The sequence below is a fragment of the Mirounga leonina genome, unplaced genomic scaffold, assembly GCF_011800145.1.
Source record: "Mirounga leonina isolate KUSES-001 unplaced genomic scaffold, KU_Mleo_1.0 Mir_115, whole genome shotgun sequence".
In the NCBI taxonomy this organism is placed as follows: Eukaryota; Metazoa; Chordata; class Mammalia; order Carnivora; family Phocidae; genus Mirounga; species Mirounga leonina.
The window spans coordinates 44,252,374-44,268,279 of NW_023270268.1; the positions used below are offsets into that span (position 1 = coordinate 44,252,374).

The window sequence follows — 15,906 nt, forward strand, 5'->3', positions numbered from 1 at the left end:
GAGTTATCTTTTTAAATCCTGAGTAATATCCTTTTACAGATGAAGTAAGTTAGTCATTTTCTCTCAAAATCACACTGTTAGTATGTGTCAGTACTACGACATAAACCTAGGTCTGTCAAATACTAGATCTCCTATTTCTTGGCACAGTTTTAATACTACTACTCCTGTGACCTTAAAAAAACTAAGGGTGTGCCTATAAGGTTTAACTACAAGAGTATTTATTGCAGAGTTTATAATGGTAAAAAAAAATTTCCAACAATAGAGATTCCATTAAATCCGTTATAGCACATTCATATGGAATGACATGTGGTCATTATACACTGTTTTAAACCAATAGTTTTCATTTTATATAAACAAAGTCATGTGTGGAAACCCAATGTATGAAATACATTAAAAAAAAAATGTTTAGAAGGTGTGGAAGCCCCAGAAGGCCTCCTGGACTGCTACTTGCAGTGGTTCTCCAGGACATGTTGTGGTACAGGGTTTGAAATTTTTAATTTTTTCAAGTATAGTTAATGAATTAGGAAAATATTCACAATATTTGAAGTGAAAAGAATACATTTGACAAAACAACATGAACATACCATATATCCCCAATTTTGCTAAATATATATTTGAACATACATATAACTAAAAGAATGGAAGGTTATTATACATCAAAATACACTGGTTATTCCTTAATTTGGTGATTATGAGTGGTTTAAATTTTTTGTACATTTTTTACAATGAACAAGAACTAGTTTTGTAAATAGAGACTATAAAAACTCCAGAATGTGTTATTTTTAAAAAGGCAGTAAAAGCAAAAATAAGTATAACCAAACTCACTGCATATTGTTAAATATACACATATGCACTCCTTCTCTCCCAGCCCCCTCCTCCCCCTCATATCCAGAGTAAAAGAAGGAAACAATTAAGTGGCTGTTGTGCCATGAACTTTGGTTTGAAGCCTTTGAGTACCTGTTTAAGCATAGGGTCATTACCTTTTGAACATCAACCTTGATTATTGATTTTATTGTCCATTGGCCTTTAGAGTGTGGATTTTGGAAGCTGCCTGGGTTTGTTGAACCCCGGTTCTGCCATTATTCGTTGTTTGAACTTGAGTGAGTTACTTACCAATACTTAAGTTTTCCTCATCTCTGAAAAGGGAGTTGTTAGGTTTAGATGAGTGTAACTTGATAACATGCTTAGAGAAATGCTTGGCACTTAGTGATCAGTTATAGTTGTTGTGGTTATTATACCCTTAGAGTTATTTTTCCTCTAAACTCTTTCTCCCTCTCCTTACCCCCAAAGTTGGCTGGGAATTCCAGAACTTTACAAAGAAAGTCATAGTTCTTACTCAGATGAAGTTTCTCAAACACATCAGTAGTCAACATACTGCATATTCTTTCTAACAAGGCTTAGTAGTAACTGTACCTTATTTTATGAGGATTTGCATATTTGTTATGATATGATTTCTGGCCAGAAATTATCTAGTGTGGTTGTGCTGGGGATCTCTAAGACTACCTGCAGGTTCAGTGATTTACTAGAACGACTTACAGGACTCAGCATCTGGTTGTACTCATAACTATGATTTATTACAGTGAAAGGATACAAAACAAAATCAGCAAAGGGAAAAGGCACATGGGATAAAGTCCAGAGAAGACTGGATGTAAGCTTTTAAGAGTCCTCTCTCAATGGAGTCATATAGTATATGCTTAATTCCTCAGCACTGAGTTATGACAACACATATGAAATGTCTACCAGGGAAGCTCAGTGCCCAGGATTTCTATTGGGGAATGTTCTGTATGTACCCTCTGCCTAGCATATTTAAAATTTCAGATTCCCAGAAAGAAAATGTGTTTTCAACATAACCACATTGCAGAGTTCAGACACAATGAGCTGTTCTTATGGGGGAATGATACAACCCTCCTGAAATCCAAGTTCCCAGATGCCCGTGAAGGGCCAACCCTGCAAGCAGGTCTTTCTAAGGATAGCAGCCTCAGGCCTGCCATGTTAATTCTTTTCTGCACAGAGGTATATTATATATTTTACCTAAGAAACTAATAACAAATCTGTACTTAAAAAAAAAAAGCTTTGTAGACTGAATTCACACACCATAAGATTGACCCATTTAAAGTGAACAGCACAGTAATTTTTAAAAAAAATTTTTTTATTTATTTGTCAGAGATAGTGTGAGAGCAAGCGAGCACAGGCAGAGGGAGCGCATAGGCAGGGGGAGCGGCAGACAGAGGGAGAGGGAGGGGTAGGCTCCCTGCTGAGCAGGGAGCCCGATGTGGGGCTCTGGGGCTCGATCCCAGCACCCTGGGATTATGATCTGAGCTGAAGGCAGTTGCTTAACCGGCTGAGCCACCCAGGTGTCCCAGCACAGTGATTTTTAATATATTTATAAAGTTGTGCAACCATCACCACAATCTAAATTTTATTTTATTTTTATATTATTTTTTTAAAGATTTTATTTATTTGACAGAGACACAGCAAGAGAGGGAACACAAGCAGGGGGAATGGGAGAGGGAGAAGCAGGCTTCCTGCAGAGCAGGGAGCCTGATGCGGGCCTCAATCCCAGGACCCTGGGATCATGGCCTGAGCTGAAGGCAGACACTTAACGACTGAGCCACCCAGGCGCCCCACCACAATCTAAATTTTAATCACCCCGAAAAGAAACCCCATACCCATGGGCAGTTATTCCCCATTCCTGGCTGCCCACCACCCCTCCCTTGACTCCTACCTCCAGCCCCACCCCCCCCCAACAACCACTAATCTACTTTCTGTCTCTGTGGAATAGAGCTATACATTTGACATGTTTTCAACTTTATTTCTTCTTTGATCTTAATGGCTTTGTAAGAAGGTAGTTCAAAAAGTATTCAGAGGTCTTTCTCTTTCAGTGTGTGTCAAAGAGTCATAGTTTGAGTCTGTATGGTAGTCTCCAAATACAGAGCCTTATCAACAGTAATCATCATCAAAATTGGTCTTACTTGAGTTGGTGGCATTTAATGAACTAATTCATTATAAAGGCCCTGTCTTTGCAAACTTTGTTCTCAACTTTAAAAAAATATGTTATACCAATGGTTGAGGCCTACCAAGAGAGTTTTAATACTTATTACCTGCTTATTGTTTAGTCCCTAAGCATCTGCCTTCAGTATCTTTTTGCTGCAAGATAGATAAGGACTCACGTAGAAAATTGGATGAGGCTGGAAAAGGTAGCTGCACTGTTGACATTGGGATGTAGAGAGGGAAAAAGGTATATATTGTTAAGAGGGAAAGGGCAAAGCATATTACTTTATAATATATGGCTATTTTTTTTACCTTCTCTAAAGTGGGTACAATATGCAAGAATAAATAAGTAAATTTACATGAGAAATTATAAGTTATATTCAAAGAAGTATAAAAATTCCTTAAAATTGTAAAAATTGTGAAGTGTTTTTAAGCCATTATTTAGATTGAAATCTAGTTCCCTTCATTACTGAGGTAGTAGACAAGCTATACTGTACACCGAGAACTGCGGGAAGACATTTGTTTTGTGGTTAAAACACAGAACTTAGTCACCATGAGTTAGGTAGTTGTTAACTAACTTTGGGTGTTTACCTAAATGTCCAAATCTGTGTAAATTCTTACGCTTTTGAAATAGGTTTAATTTTAATGTTAACCCATGTTTGTAGTTAAGATATTTTTGGACATCAGGAATTAATATATGAAATGACTTGTTTTCAGGGACAAAGCACCAGAGCTCATTGTTACCTACTTGCTTGTCTTCCAGGTGATTTTACAGCAAGATGCTGCTCTCCATAGGGATGCTCATGCTGTCGGCCACACAAGTCTATACCATCTTGACTGTCCAGCTCTTTGCATTCTTAAACCTACTACCTGTAGAAGCAGACATTTTAGCAGTAAGTACAGTAAAATTTATTCATGTCTAAAAGCATTCTTCAGATAAAAGCTTTTATAAGTCCTAAATGATAAGACATTTACCTATGAACATACAGGCACGTATACATAGTTGTTATTTGAAAGTGGAGGACCTTACTCATTGTTTTATTGCTTAATATCTAACGTAAGATCTCACAATAAGTACCTGATAAATGTTGCTCTTGAGAGTGTGTGCACTCTCAGGAGACCTCATGCACACATGTATCTACATGCTGTGTATTTGTGTAGAATCTTACTGTTTTTCTTGGTAATTAGCATAGCTCTAATGACTTTGATAACGATATTTTGAAAAATTATATAAGATGCTTATAGAAAATTTCAAGCTCAGATTAATGTTAATGAGAAGGAATGCACAACAATCTTGTCTTTGAGAAAAGTTTTTATAGAACATTGCTCCTCAAAACCTTAGTAGTTCTTTCTAGGTTGTCTTACTGTCCTCTACCCTGGGAAGTGTATATTTTCTGTGAAGCCAGAAAAGGAAGAATTAACTGTGTGTATGTATGTACATCTGTACTCTAGGTACTATGTTAAAGATATGTTATTTTTAATTTCTGGGTACAAGTGATTTGCTTAATGACAGTAGGTAGTTCTAGAGACAGAAGGGCCAGAATTGTTGCTGACCGAAGCTTCATGTGGTCCTCAGCCATGTTTCTGTATACTGTGGTAGTTGGGAAAGTGTCTAGGCCTAGTCATTGCATAATTTGGGAGAGCCAGGCTGGTTTCTATATCCTAACTTTTGAATCATAGCAACTCTAATTCATATGAAATTTGTCACCCTCTGTTATCCTCTGTAGTAGGGAACTGGTTGATTAGATTTTTTTCTGGGATAGTGTAGATGGAGTAAAAGTAGAACCTTTAAGGACTAAGAGTCCATTGACGTGCAAATTTTCCTCTAAATTGGTCCCCAGAGTCCTTGGAATATTCTTGGGATGACTTTTGAAATGAAATAGAGGATTTACGGACTGATAAGGGAATGAAGTTCTTGGTGTGTCCCTTTTCTCCTTTGATTTCTTCCATATTCTCCCCTCCTCTTCCTCTGTTGTTTGTAACATCTGCCACTACTTGTTTTCCTTCTTTTCTTTTTACCTGAAGTGGATTTTTATTTTATGGTTCAGCTGTGTGATGGGTTAAATAAGTTTCAGTGGCCTGCTCTGGGAACTTAACCAGCTGTGTGATCCTAATCAAATTACTTAGCTACTCTAAGTACTTCAGTTTCTTTATTTGTAAACTGGTATGTTGTAGTGATAAATAAGATAAACTGCTTAGAACAGTATCTAACAGATAGTAGAAGTTTTATCTTTTTTATCTTCATTATAATTATCATTCTCCTCATCCTTCACCCACTACCTCCAACAGTGTATGAGACTGCCTGAGGTGGTTTTTTTCTTTTTAATATAGACACAAAATAAAATATTAGGTATAGAAGTACAGTCAGTCTTTGCCAGCAGTGTTCCCCGTGTTTCAGGCAAGTAAATGTGTGGAATGTATGTTGGTATCATCTAGGGAAGGAACCATCAGCATGGGAGCTGCTTAAATGGGGGTCTTTATGCTGACACTAAAGGATGGAAGGCTGACGGTGCAGAAATAGCTGGAGGAGAGTAGATTGTGAAGGCATGTAACTAGTAAAAAGGGGAACTAAATATCAAGGCAGAGGAACTAGATGTGGTAACACAAGCGTTAAAAGGAAGTGAGTCAAAAGCCAGAAAATGTTTAGCTCTTCCTTTTAATTAAATAAGAGCATCCTGAAAGATTTCAGTGTGTAGTAGTGTAGTGTGTAGTATTACAGATTTAAATAAATTGGGCATCAGTTTGGTCCATTTTGGACTGGTATTAGGATGCTGCTTTTGAAAAGATAAAATTCAGATGATTTTATTTTTGGCAGTTGAATTCTCCCATTTGTTAATTCCCTGACAACAGTGTTTGTCCAGCCTAGTTAGAGTTCTAAGAGAATATGGAGGTGCTACTATAGTTTGTTGCTGACTTGTCAGTAAGCCCCCTAGATTGTGAGTACTTGGAAGGCAGGACTGTGTCTTACTGCACTTTGTTTCTGGTGCCTAGTGAGAGTTATACAGTAAGAAATCAAAAAATGAACCAATTAATAGCTTTTCCTTGGAGATTTAATTCTTTCATATTTTCTTTTAATAGCACCTATTCCTTGGTATTTTAGATTGTTGTTATTTCTGTTAGTAGTTCATCCTCATCATCTCTTACTTGATCATTTCTCTCTCTTTTGACCCAAAATGAAATGAGAAATTATTAATTAGCCTTGAGCTGTGTGTCATGATCTTACTGAGAATTAGTATCCATCTTAATGTAGCTTCAGAGAGAGTCAAACAACCCAATTTTGGTTTACTCCCAATCTACCTTTTGATTCTGTTGTAGGGATTTGTCAGAGAATCTGTTGCTTGGTAGGTGGTTATGAAGGCCAGTGGGCAGAGTAGGAGAGAAGCACCCGGTAGTTAGCGGTGTGAATGGATTAGATTATATAGCGTGGTTATTAAGAGCTCCTGCACTGGAGTTAGAATGTGAGTTGAATTCCAGTTCTTCCACTCTTGGACAAACAGCTTAACATCTCTTAAGTTACTTATGAAATGAGACTGTATGAGAGACAGTGAGGGACAATGAGTTAAGAGCTAGAGCTCTGGGACCAGACTGCCTGGGTGAGAATCCTGGTTCCTCCTACTTACTAGAGCAAGTTATTTTCAACATTTTGTGGACGGTCTGTAAAATGAGGATGATAAAATAGTGGCTGACTTTATAGGGTTTTTGTAAGTATTAAATAAATGAACACCTGTCGGGTGTTTAGCATGATATCATAAATGCTCAATAATTGTTAGCATTTGTTACTTTCTAAATTAAATTAAACCTTCTGTTAAGGCTGCTGTCGGAGGAGAGAACTGGTTAAGAAAAGACCTTTTCAAAAGAGGTGGATTAAAACTGTTATATGGCAATCACTGAGGATGGGATTCCATAGAGGAATAACTTTATTTTCTACTTCAAGAATTTTAACAGTAAGCATTCTTTAATTTCATGAGCAGCAGTCCACCCTCCAATACTAAAAAGCACTTTTATGCTCAAGATGTTTCTGTTTGTCTTGTTCATGATAGGAATACTTTTTTCTCTCTTTTTTTTTTTTTTAGATTTTATTTATTCATGAGAGAGAGAGGGAGAGGGAGAAGCAGAAGCAGGCGCCCTGCTGAGCAGGGAGCCCAATGAGGGGCTCCCAGGACCCTGAGATCATGACCTGAGCCGAAGGCAGACACTTAACCACCTGAGCCACCCAGGCACCCTGGAATATTTTTATTTATTTATTTATTTATTTATTTATTTTTTAATTTTTAATTTTAATTTTTTATTTTTTTTTAAAGATTTTATTTATTTATTTGACAAAGAGAGACAGAGTGAAGAAGGGACACAAGCAGGGGGAGTGGGAGAGGGAGAAGCAGGCTTCCCGCCGAGCAGGGAGCCTGATGCGGGGCTCGATCCCAGGACCCTGGGATCAGGACCTGAGCCGAAGGCAGACGCTTAACGGCTGAGCCACCCAGGTGCCCCTATTTTTTTGTTTTTAAACAGTGTGATTGTAAGAGGCATTGTAGGACAATCCGTGTTTTGCTGTTAAGGAAAGATGAAGCAATTTCAAAATGGGTCTCGCTCAGTAACAAAACTTACTCCAAGTACCAGTGTTGCAAGTATTATTGTTCAAGGTAGACCTTTTATTTCTGAAATTTTAGCTAAAAGAGTGAAACTCTTCAGGAATGGGAAGTGACAAAAAAAAATACTTAGTACAGTTGTAGCTTTTCCATTTCCTGATTTTAAAAGTACAGTTTTTTAAAAAGTACTGCCTGCACACATTTGTGCTTTTTCTTTGGTCTCTGTTGATGTGGATCAATTTCTTTATTTTACAGTAGTGTCTTTGGTCTTGGAGAGATAAGTAACTTTCTCAAGTTTAACACTTGAATCAATTAGAGAAAGGTGTTTTAATTAAGAGATTAAATGACACATTGTTATAATGGATGTAAAAAGCTCTTTGTGACTCCAAAGCACTTTGTAAATCATAGAGTACTCTGTAAGTATGAGTTATTGTTACAGTAGGAAATTACCCTGAAGCAGTGTTGGCTTCCAAGTATACTACCAGGCTGATTATCCCAAAGTAACAGAATGGTTAGGTTCAATGACCAAATTCATATGCTCGAATCACACATTTTATTGAATTAATCACAAACATACAATGACAAGTACCGTTAAAAGATGGCTATGTTAAGACACTCAGGATAAGATTGAAGTGAAATGCCAGAGCCATACCACCCAAATCCTGTATTACACATTATTAGTTTGTCCAGTCTCTCTCAGTGCTGCATCAGCTTTCTCTGGTCACAGTGTGGTTACCAGGACCTGAGTTGAGGGTGAGCAAGGGGAATTTAACTTGGAAGGTTTTCAGATCCAAAATTTGCTCTGTTGAAGAGACTGAGGATATTTACATTTGAACACAGCTGTAACTTGCTGTTAACCTGCAGAGCTATTTTTCTGCTTGTCTCTGGCAGATGACACTTGAGTTTAGAATGGGTATCCCCAGTGGGCGTTTGATTGAGGGATGACAAAGCTCTCAATCCATGCTTTGTGAATATTTAAAGTTTGCTTGATCTTTCGTGCTGTCCTTTGCTATTTATACGTAATACTCTTGCTTTGTTCCATCCATTTTACCTATCTTCAAAATACTGTGTTCTGTTTTTCTGTACTTTTGGCCTACTGTTTGCAAAAAGCTATCTTCACTTCTTCTTTTTTTTTAATTTATTTTTTATTCTTATGTTAATCCCCATACATTACATCATTAGTTTTAGGCTATCTTCACTTCTAATACATCATGTAAGCTTCGCCTGTGTTTCAGAAGTTAATTGTTTACTATCTTTGCTTAGTTTTGTCTATCTTCCTTGTTTCTCTTTTCTGTATAGCAGATTGAACATTCTTAAATAATACAGCAAACTCATTTCACAATTATCATTAGTATTATCTTCGACAATTACAGAGAACCCTTGCTTTGTTTTGCTCTGTTTTGGTAGGGAACTGATAAATCCTGTAGCATAGGAATCTATACCTATAAGGAAGGGGAAAGTTGAGTTTGAATGTCTTCAGTTCTTTATATGGATATATTTCATTGAGTTTCCTTCTTTCTTTCTTTTTTTTTTTTAAAGATTTTATTTATTTGAGAGAGAGAGACTGAGAGAGAGAGAGCATGAGAGGGGGGAGGGTCGGGAGGGTCAGAGGGAGAAGCAGACTCCCCGCCGAGCAAGGAGCCTGATGTGGGACTCGATCCAGGGACTCCAGGATCATGACCTGGGCCGAAGGCAGTCGCTTAACCAACTGAGCCACCCAGGCGCCCGAGTTTCCTTTCATTATTCAGCTCTGGATGAAAATGTCCAGATTATATAGAAAAGAAAATTTCTTTTTTTTATTTTTTATTTTATTTTATTTTATTTTTTTGCAAGAGAGAGAATGAGAGAGAACACGAGAGGGAGGAGGGTCAGAGGGAGAAGCAGACTCCCTGCTGAGCAGGGAGCCTGATGTGGGACTCGATCCCGGGACTCCAGGATCATGACCTGAGCCGAAGGCAGTAGCTTAACCAACTGAGCCACCCAGGCACCCCTAGAAAAGACAATTTCTTAAAAATGATTTGATGCTGCTTCTTTGTCTGGGGAAAGGCATCTTTTGTAGCTAGGGCCAGAAATCCTGTATATCTCTTCTACTAAATCAGACCCTTTAGAAAAAGTCGAATGGAACTCTGGCTGGAAAATAATCTGATTAGAAAATTCTTTGCTAGGGAATTGTGGGAAAAACTCAGAAAGCAGTAAGTGGTTTAATGTTATAGAATTGCTGCTGTTTAATAATAATTATGTGAAATCAGAATCTAAAGTCATATATGTAGTAAATTGTATATATTCCTTGCTATTTTAGTGAATATACATTTACAAAGTTGATTTAATTGTGTTGAGCTGTGATAGTGGAACAGAATTGTGGAAATGACTACGTAAATAATAAACATTTCGTTTTTAATGTTATGTGTAAATTGAGTATAACTTGATTGTTTTTAATTTTATATTTAGTATAATTTTGAAAATGCATCTCAGACATTTGATGACCTTCCAGCAAGATTTGGTTACAGACTTCCAGCTGAAGGTTTAAAGGTAAGCAAATAGTAATATGTAGTAAAAGCACAGGTATTTAGTAAGGTCATTTTTATTGCTCTTTATTTGTTTAAAGAATGAAAATATTTCTTACTATTATCATAAAATCCTCACATTCATTTGTAAACAGTTCAGACTATTCAAAAGGTATAAAGAAGAAAGTGAAAATCACCTATGATTGTATCATTCTGAACTAGCCACTGTTAACATTTTGGTATGTATTTCAGACCTGTTTTCTAAGATATGTGCTGTATGTCAGGTGTGTGTGTGTGTTTATAGATATATATGTTTGCATATATTTATGTGTTTACTTATATAATGAATCTAAATTTTAACACTAAATAGAAACACACTACTTGGTTTCCAGGCCTTTTCACTTAATTCTCTATCTAGAACATCTTTTCATGGTATTAGAGAAGAATCTGCAATGGCTGGATGGTTTTACAATACTGTGAAATACTATGGGTTTTTGAACATTTATTTGTTTAATTTTTCATGTGGATTTTTAGGTTGTCCAGTTTTTTCTTTTATAAACAGTGCTACAGTGAATGTCTCCTTTTTTGTGTATTTGTCTATTTATTTGCATAAGATACATTTCCAGGGGCGTCTGGGTGGCTCAGTTGGTTAAGCGACTGCCTTCGGCTCAGGTCATGATCCTGGAGTCCTGGGATCGAGTCCCGCACCGGGCTCCCTGCTCGGCAGGGAGCCTGCTTCTCCCTCTGACCGTCCCCCCTCTCATGTGCTCTCTCTCTCTCATTCTCTCTGTCTCAAAAAAAAAAAAAAAAAAAAAATCTTAAAAAAAAAAAGAGATACATTTCCAAATGTAGAATTGCTTTGTATATGGAATACATGTTTAAAATTTTATTATATATTCCAGGTTGCGTTTTGAATGTTTGGAACAATTTAGAATCCTACCAATAGTGTCTGAGACTGTCTTTTTTCCCTACACCCTCTTCAATACTAGATATTACCAAATTTTAGTTATTTGATAAAAAAATTCTATTGAGCTTGATCTTAGTTTTCTGCCGTGTGTGTGTGTGTGTGTGTGTGTTTGAATGTATGCATGTGAATGCAAGAGTGAATTGCGCCTGTTGATGCTCTTTGCCCATTTTTATTTAATTTTTTTTTTAAGATTTTTTTTTTATTTGAGAGAGCATGTGTACACAAGCATGGGTCAGGGGTGGACGGGCAGAGGGAGAGGGAGAAGCAGACTCCCAGCTGAGCAGGGAACCCAAAGAGGGGCTTGGTTCCAGGACCCTGGGATCATGCCCTGAGCTGAAGGCAGATGCTTAACTGACTGAGCCACACAGGGGCCCCTATCTGCCCATTTTTAAATTAAAATATCTATTTTTACTGATTTCTAAGAATTCTTTATATACTGGAAATATTAATCTATTATTTGCCATATCATATGTGTTTCAGGTCATTTTTTCTGGTTTGTCCATCTTTTAACTTCGTTTAAGGTTTCAGTAATTTTGTTTATGTAGTTAAAAATTACTATGCTTTCCTTCTACATCTGGGGTGACAGAAAGTCCTTCCCCATTGCAGGATGAATTTTTTATGTTATATAAGTTAGAATACATGAAATTGTGCGTATGTACCACAGAATGTTTTCAGGTTCTTTCTTTCTTTCTTTTTTTTTTTTTTGAGAGTAAGGATTTAAAACTTTATATAACAATTTCACATCAACATAACATTTAATCCAAACATAATTTTGGTCTGTCAAATGTAATAATAAAAAAATGCAACTTTATTTTGCACATCGTTTAACTTAATTTTACTTTCCATTGAGTTATTTTTATTGTATTTTTTTTATTATTCTTATGTTAATCCCCATATATTACATCATTAGTTTTAGATGTAGTGTTCCATGATTCAAGGTTGTTCTTTCTTAAAATTCCATAAAACTACTATTATCATTTAGGATGGCAGGCACCTTTGGGAAGGGCATATTAGTTTTTAATTTTTTGAAGAGTTTAAATTATTAAAGAAATTCCCAGCATTGTAGGACTATTGCTCATTGTAAAAATATTTAAACAGAAAGGAAGTATACAGAGGAAAAAGGAAAAGCCTTCCATTACCTCCTCTTCATCTATACGTGTCAATCCTACTTCCCTCTTCAGCATTAAATATCAGGGTGTTATGTGATCCTATAGACCTTCAGAAATTTTTCTGAATATGTGGTGCTTTTTAGTTCATAAATTTATGAACTCAAAAAGTTCTTAAGTGATTACCATTTGTATATATGAAAGGTTTCTTAATTTTTTTTTAAATTAACATATAATGTATTGTTTGTTTCAGGGGTACAGGTCTGTGATTCATCAGTCTTAAATAATTCACAGCACTCACCATAGCACATACCCTCCCCAATGTCCATCACCCAGCCACCCCATCCCTCCTACCCCCCTCCACTCCATCACCCTCAGTTTGTTTCCTGAGATTAAGAGTCTCTTATGGTTTGCCTCCCTCTCTGGTTTCATCTTGTTTCATTTTTTCTTCTCTTCCCCTGTGATCCTTTGCCTTGTTTCTCAAATTCCACATATCAGTGAGATCATATGATAATTGTCTTTCTCTGATTGACTTATTTCACTTAGCATAATACCCTCTGGTTCCAGTCACGTCGTTGCAAATGGCAAGCTTTCATTTTTTGATGGCTGCATAATATTCCATTGTATATATATACCACATCTTCTTTATCCATTCATCTGTCAGTGGACATCCAGACTCTTGCCATAGTTTGGCTATTATGGACATTGCTGCTATAAACATTGGGGTGCACATGCCCCTTGGGATTACTACATTTGTATCTTTGGGGTAAATACCCAGTAGTGCAGTTGCTGGGTCATCGGGTAGCTCTATTTTTAGCTTTTTTTTTTTTTAATTTTATTTATTTATTTATTAGAGAGCAAGCGAGAGAGCGGCAGCATGAGAGGGGAGAGGGTCAGAGGGAGAAGCAGGCTCCCTGCTGAGCCAGGAGCCCGATGTGGGACTCGGTCCCAGGACTCCGGGATCATGACCTCAGCTGAAGGCAGTCGCTTAACCAACTGAGCCACCCAGGCGCCCCCTATTTTTAGCTTTTTGAAGAACCTCTGTACTGTTTTCCAGAGTGGCTGCACCAGCTTGCATTCCCACCAACCACGTAGGAGGGTTCCCCTTTCTCTCCATCCTCGCCAACATCTGTCATTTCCTGACTTGTTAATTTTAGCCATTCTGACTGATGTGAGGTGGTATCTCATTATGGTTTTGATTTGTATTTTCCTGATGCCAAGTGATGTTGAGCACTTTGTCATGTGTCTGTTGGCCACTTGGATGTCTTCTTTGCAGAAATGTCTGTTCATGTCTTCTGCCCATTTCTTGATTGGATTCTTTGTTCTTTGGGTGTTGAGTTTGATAAGTTCTTTATAGATTTTGGATACTAGCCCTTTATTTGATATGTCATTTGCCAATATCTTCTCCCATTCTGTTGGTTGTCTTTTGGTTTTGTTGACTGTTTCCTTTGCTGTGCAAAAGCTTTTTATCTTGTTGAAGTCCCAATAGTTCATTTCTGCCTCTGTTTCCCTTGCCTTTGGCGATGTGTCTAGGAAGAAGTTGCTGTGGCCGAGGTCAAAGAGGTTGCTGCCTGTGTTCTCATCAAGGATTTTGATCGATTCCTATCTCACATTGAGGTCTTTCATCCATTTTGAGTCTATTTTTGTGTATGGTGTAAGGAAATGGTCCAGTTTCATTTTTCTGCATGTGGCTGTCCAGTTTTCCCAGCACTATTTGTTGAAGAGACTGTCTTTTTTCCATTGGATGTTTTTTCCTGCTTTGTCGAAGATTAGTTGACCCTAGAGTTGAGGGTCCATTTCTGGGCTCTCTGTTCCATTGATCTGTGTGTCTGTTTTTGTGCTGGTACCATACTGTCTTGATGATTACAGCTTTGTAATAGAGTTTGACATCCGGAATTGTGATGCCTCCAGCTTTAGTTTTCTTTTCAACATTCCTCTGGCTATTTGGGGTCTCTTCTGGTTCCATACAAATTTTAGGATTATTTGTTCCAGTTCTTGGAAAAAAGTTGATGGTATTTTGATAGGGATTGCATTAAATGTGTAAATTGCTCTAGGTAGCATAGACATTTTAACAATATTTTTTCTTCCAATACATGAGGATGGAATGTTTTTTCCATTTTTTTGTGTCTTCCTCAATTTCTTTTTCTTTTTTTTTTTTTTTTAAGATTTTATTTATTTATTTGACAGAGAGAGAGACAGCGAGAGAGAGAACACAAGCAGGGGGAGTGGGAGAGGGAGAAGCAGGCTCCTGGCTGAGCAGGGAACCTGATGCGGGGCTCAATCCCAGGACCCTGGGATCATGACCTGAACCGAAGGCAGCCGCTTAATGACTGAGCCACCCAGTCTCCCCTGTCTTCCTCAATTTCTTTCACGAGTATTCTATAGTTTTCTGAGTATAGATCCTTTACATCTTTGGTTAGGTTTATTCCTAGGTATCTTATGGTTTTGGGTGCAATTGTAAATGGGATTGACTCCTTAATTTCTCTTTCTTCTGTCTTGTTGTTGGGTGTATAGAAATGCAACTGATTTCTGTGCATTGATTTTATATCCTGCCACTTTACTGAATTCCTGTATGAGTTCTAGCAGTTTTGGGGTGGGGTCTTTTGGGTTTTCCATATAAAGTATCATATCATCTGCAAAGAGTGAGAGTTTGACTACTTCTTTGCCAATTTTAATGCCTTTTCTTTTTGTTGTCTGATTGCTGAGGCTAGGACTTCTAGGACTATGTTGAACAACAGTTGTGGTAGTGGACATCCTTGCCATGTTCCTGACCTTAGGGGAAAAGCTCTGTTTTTCCCCATTGAGAATGATACTCGCTGTGGGTTTTTCATAGATGGCTTTTTATGATATTGAGGTTTGTACCCTCTATCCATACCCTGTGAAGAGTTTTAATCAAGAATGCCGTACTTTGTCAAATGCTTTTTCTGCATCTATTGAGAGTATCATATGGTTCTTGTCCTTTCTTTTATTAATGTAGCGTATCACATTCATTGATTTGCGGATGTTGTAACAATCTTGCAGTCCAGGTTTCTTAATTTTTATAATGGAATCAGTTCTACCTAATTTACCCAGAAAGGGATTATGAAGGGATACAGATGTCTAGAGTATTGAAGCAGGAGAGCAAGATTCTTATCCCATAGAGTTGAAGAATGAATCTCATGGACAAAGGAGAGTGAGTAAAGCAATAGAAGTTTAGTAAGCGAGGATACAGAAAAAGCTCTGAGAAGTGAGAGGGATCCTAACAGGGTTGTCACTGGGGGCTTTTGGGGATGGTCTTTTATAGAAAGCTAACCAGGGAACTTAAGTCCTTTTAACATCTCTATTCATAGCACCATTGAGCAAGGACTAGTGATAATATCTTCAATGGCTTTACTACCTTTTTAGGGTCCCAGTAATTTTGCTGGTCACATGTAGCTGTTATAACAAGGCCCACTTCAGACACCTAGGACAGGATGGTCTGGTTTGTTCCCTTATCTCTGGTTTCCTTTCATCTCCCACATTTTTGAATTTTGTCATCATGATCCCATGGCCCCCTACCTGTCTCTCCCTACCTAGCCTCACCTGTCCCTTACTCAGTATCATATCCTGGAGAAGCAGTTTCCAAATTGTCAGGAACAAAACGCAGAACCTCCTTGTTTGATAAGGGATTGATGCAGCCATTGACCCCCAAAACATAGCACCTTTTCTCCCATCAGGAAGCCTCTGTGATCTTACTTACCTCAAAACATATTGCCTCAACTGCCACCCAAGCTGAA

General features: G+C 37.6%; 1 protein-coding gene across 5 annotated transcripts in view; it reads left to right on the top strand.

Moving 5' to 3' along the window:
- Window positions 1-15,906, top strand: part of RNF13 (ring finger protein 13) — a 155,531-nt gene that overhangs the window by 22,533 nt on the left and 117,092 nt on the right. For all 5 annotated transcript variants that reach the window (XM_034996867.1, XM_034996876.1, XM_034996858.1 and 2 more), the window contains exons 2-3: window positions 3,755-3,884; window positions 10,023-10,103. In XM_034996867.1, coding sequence (XP_034852758.1) covers window positions 3,771-3,884; window positions 10,023-10,103 — 195 coding nt within the window. In that variant the 5' untranslated portion in view covers window positions 3,755-3,770. The remainder of the gene's footprint in view (window positions 1-3,754; window positions 3,885-10,022; window positions 10,104-15,906) is intronic.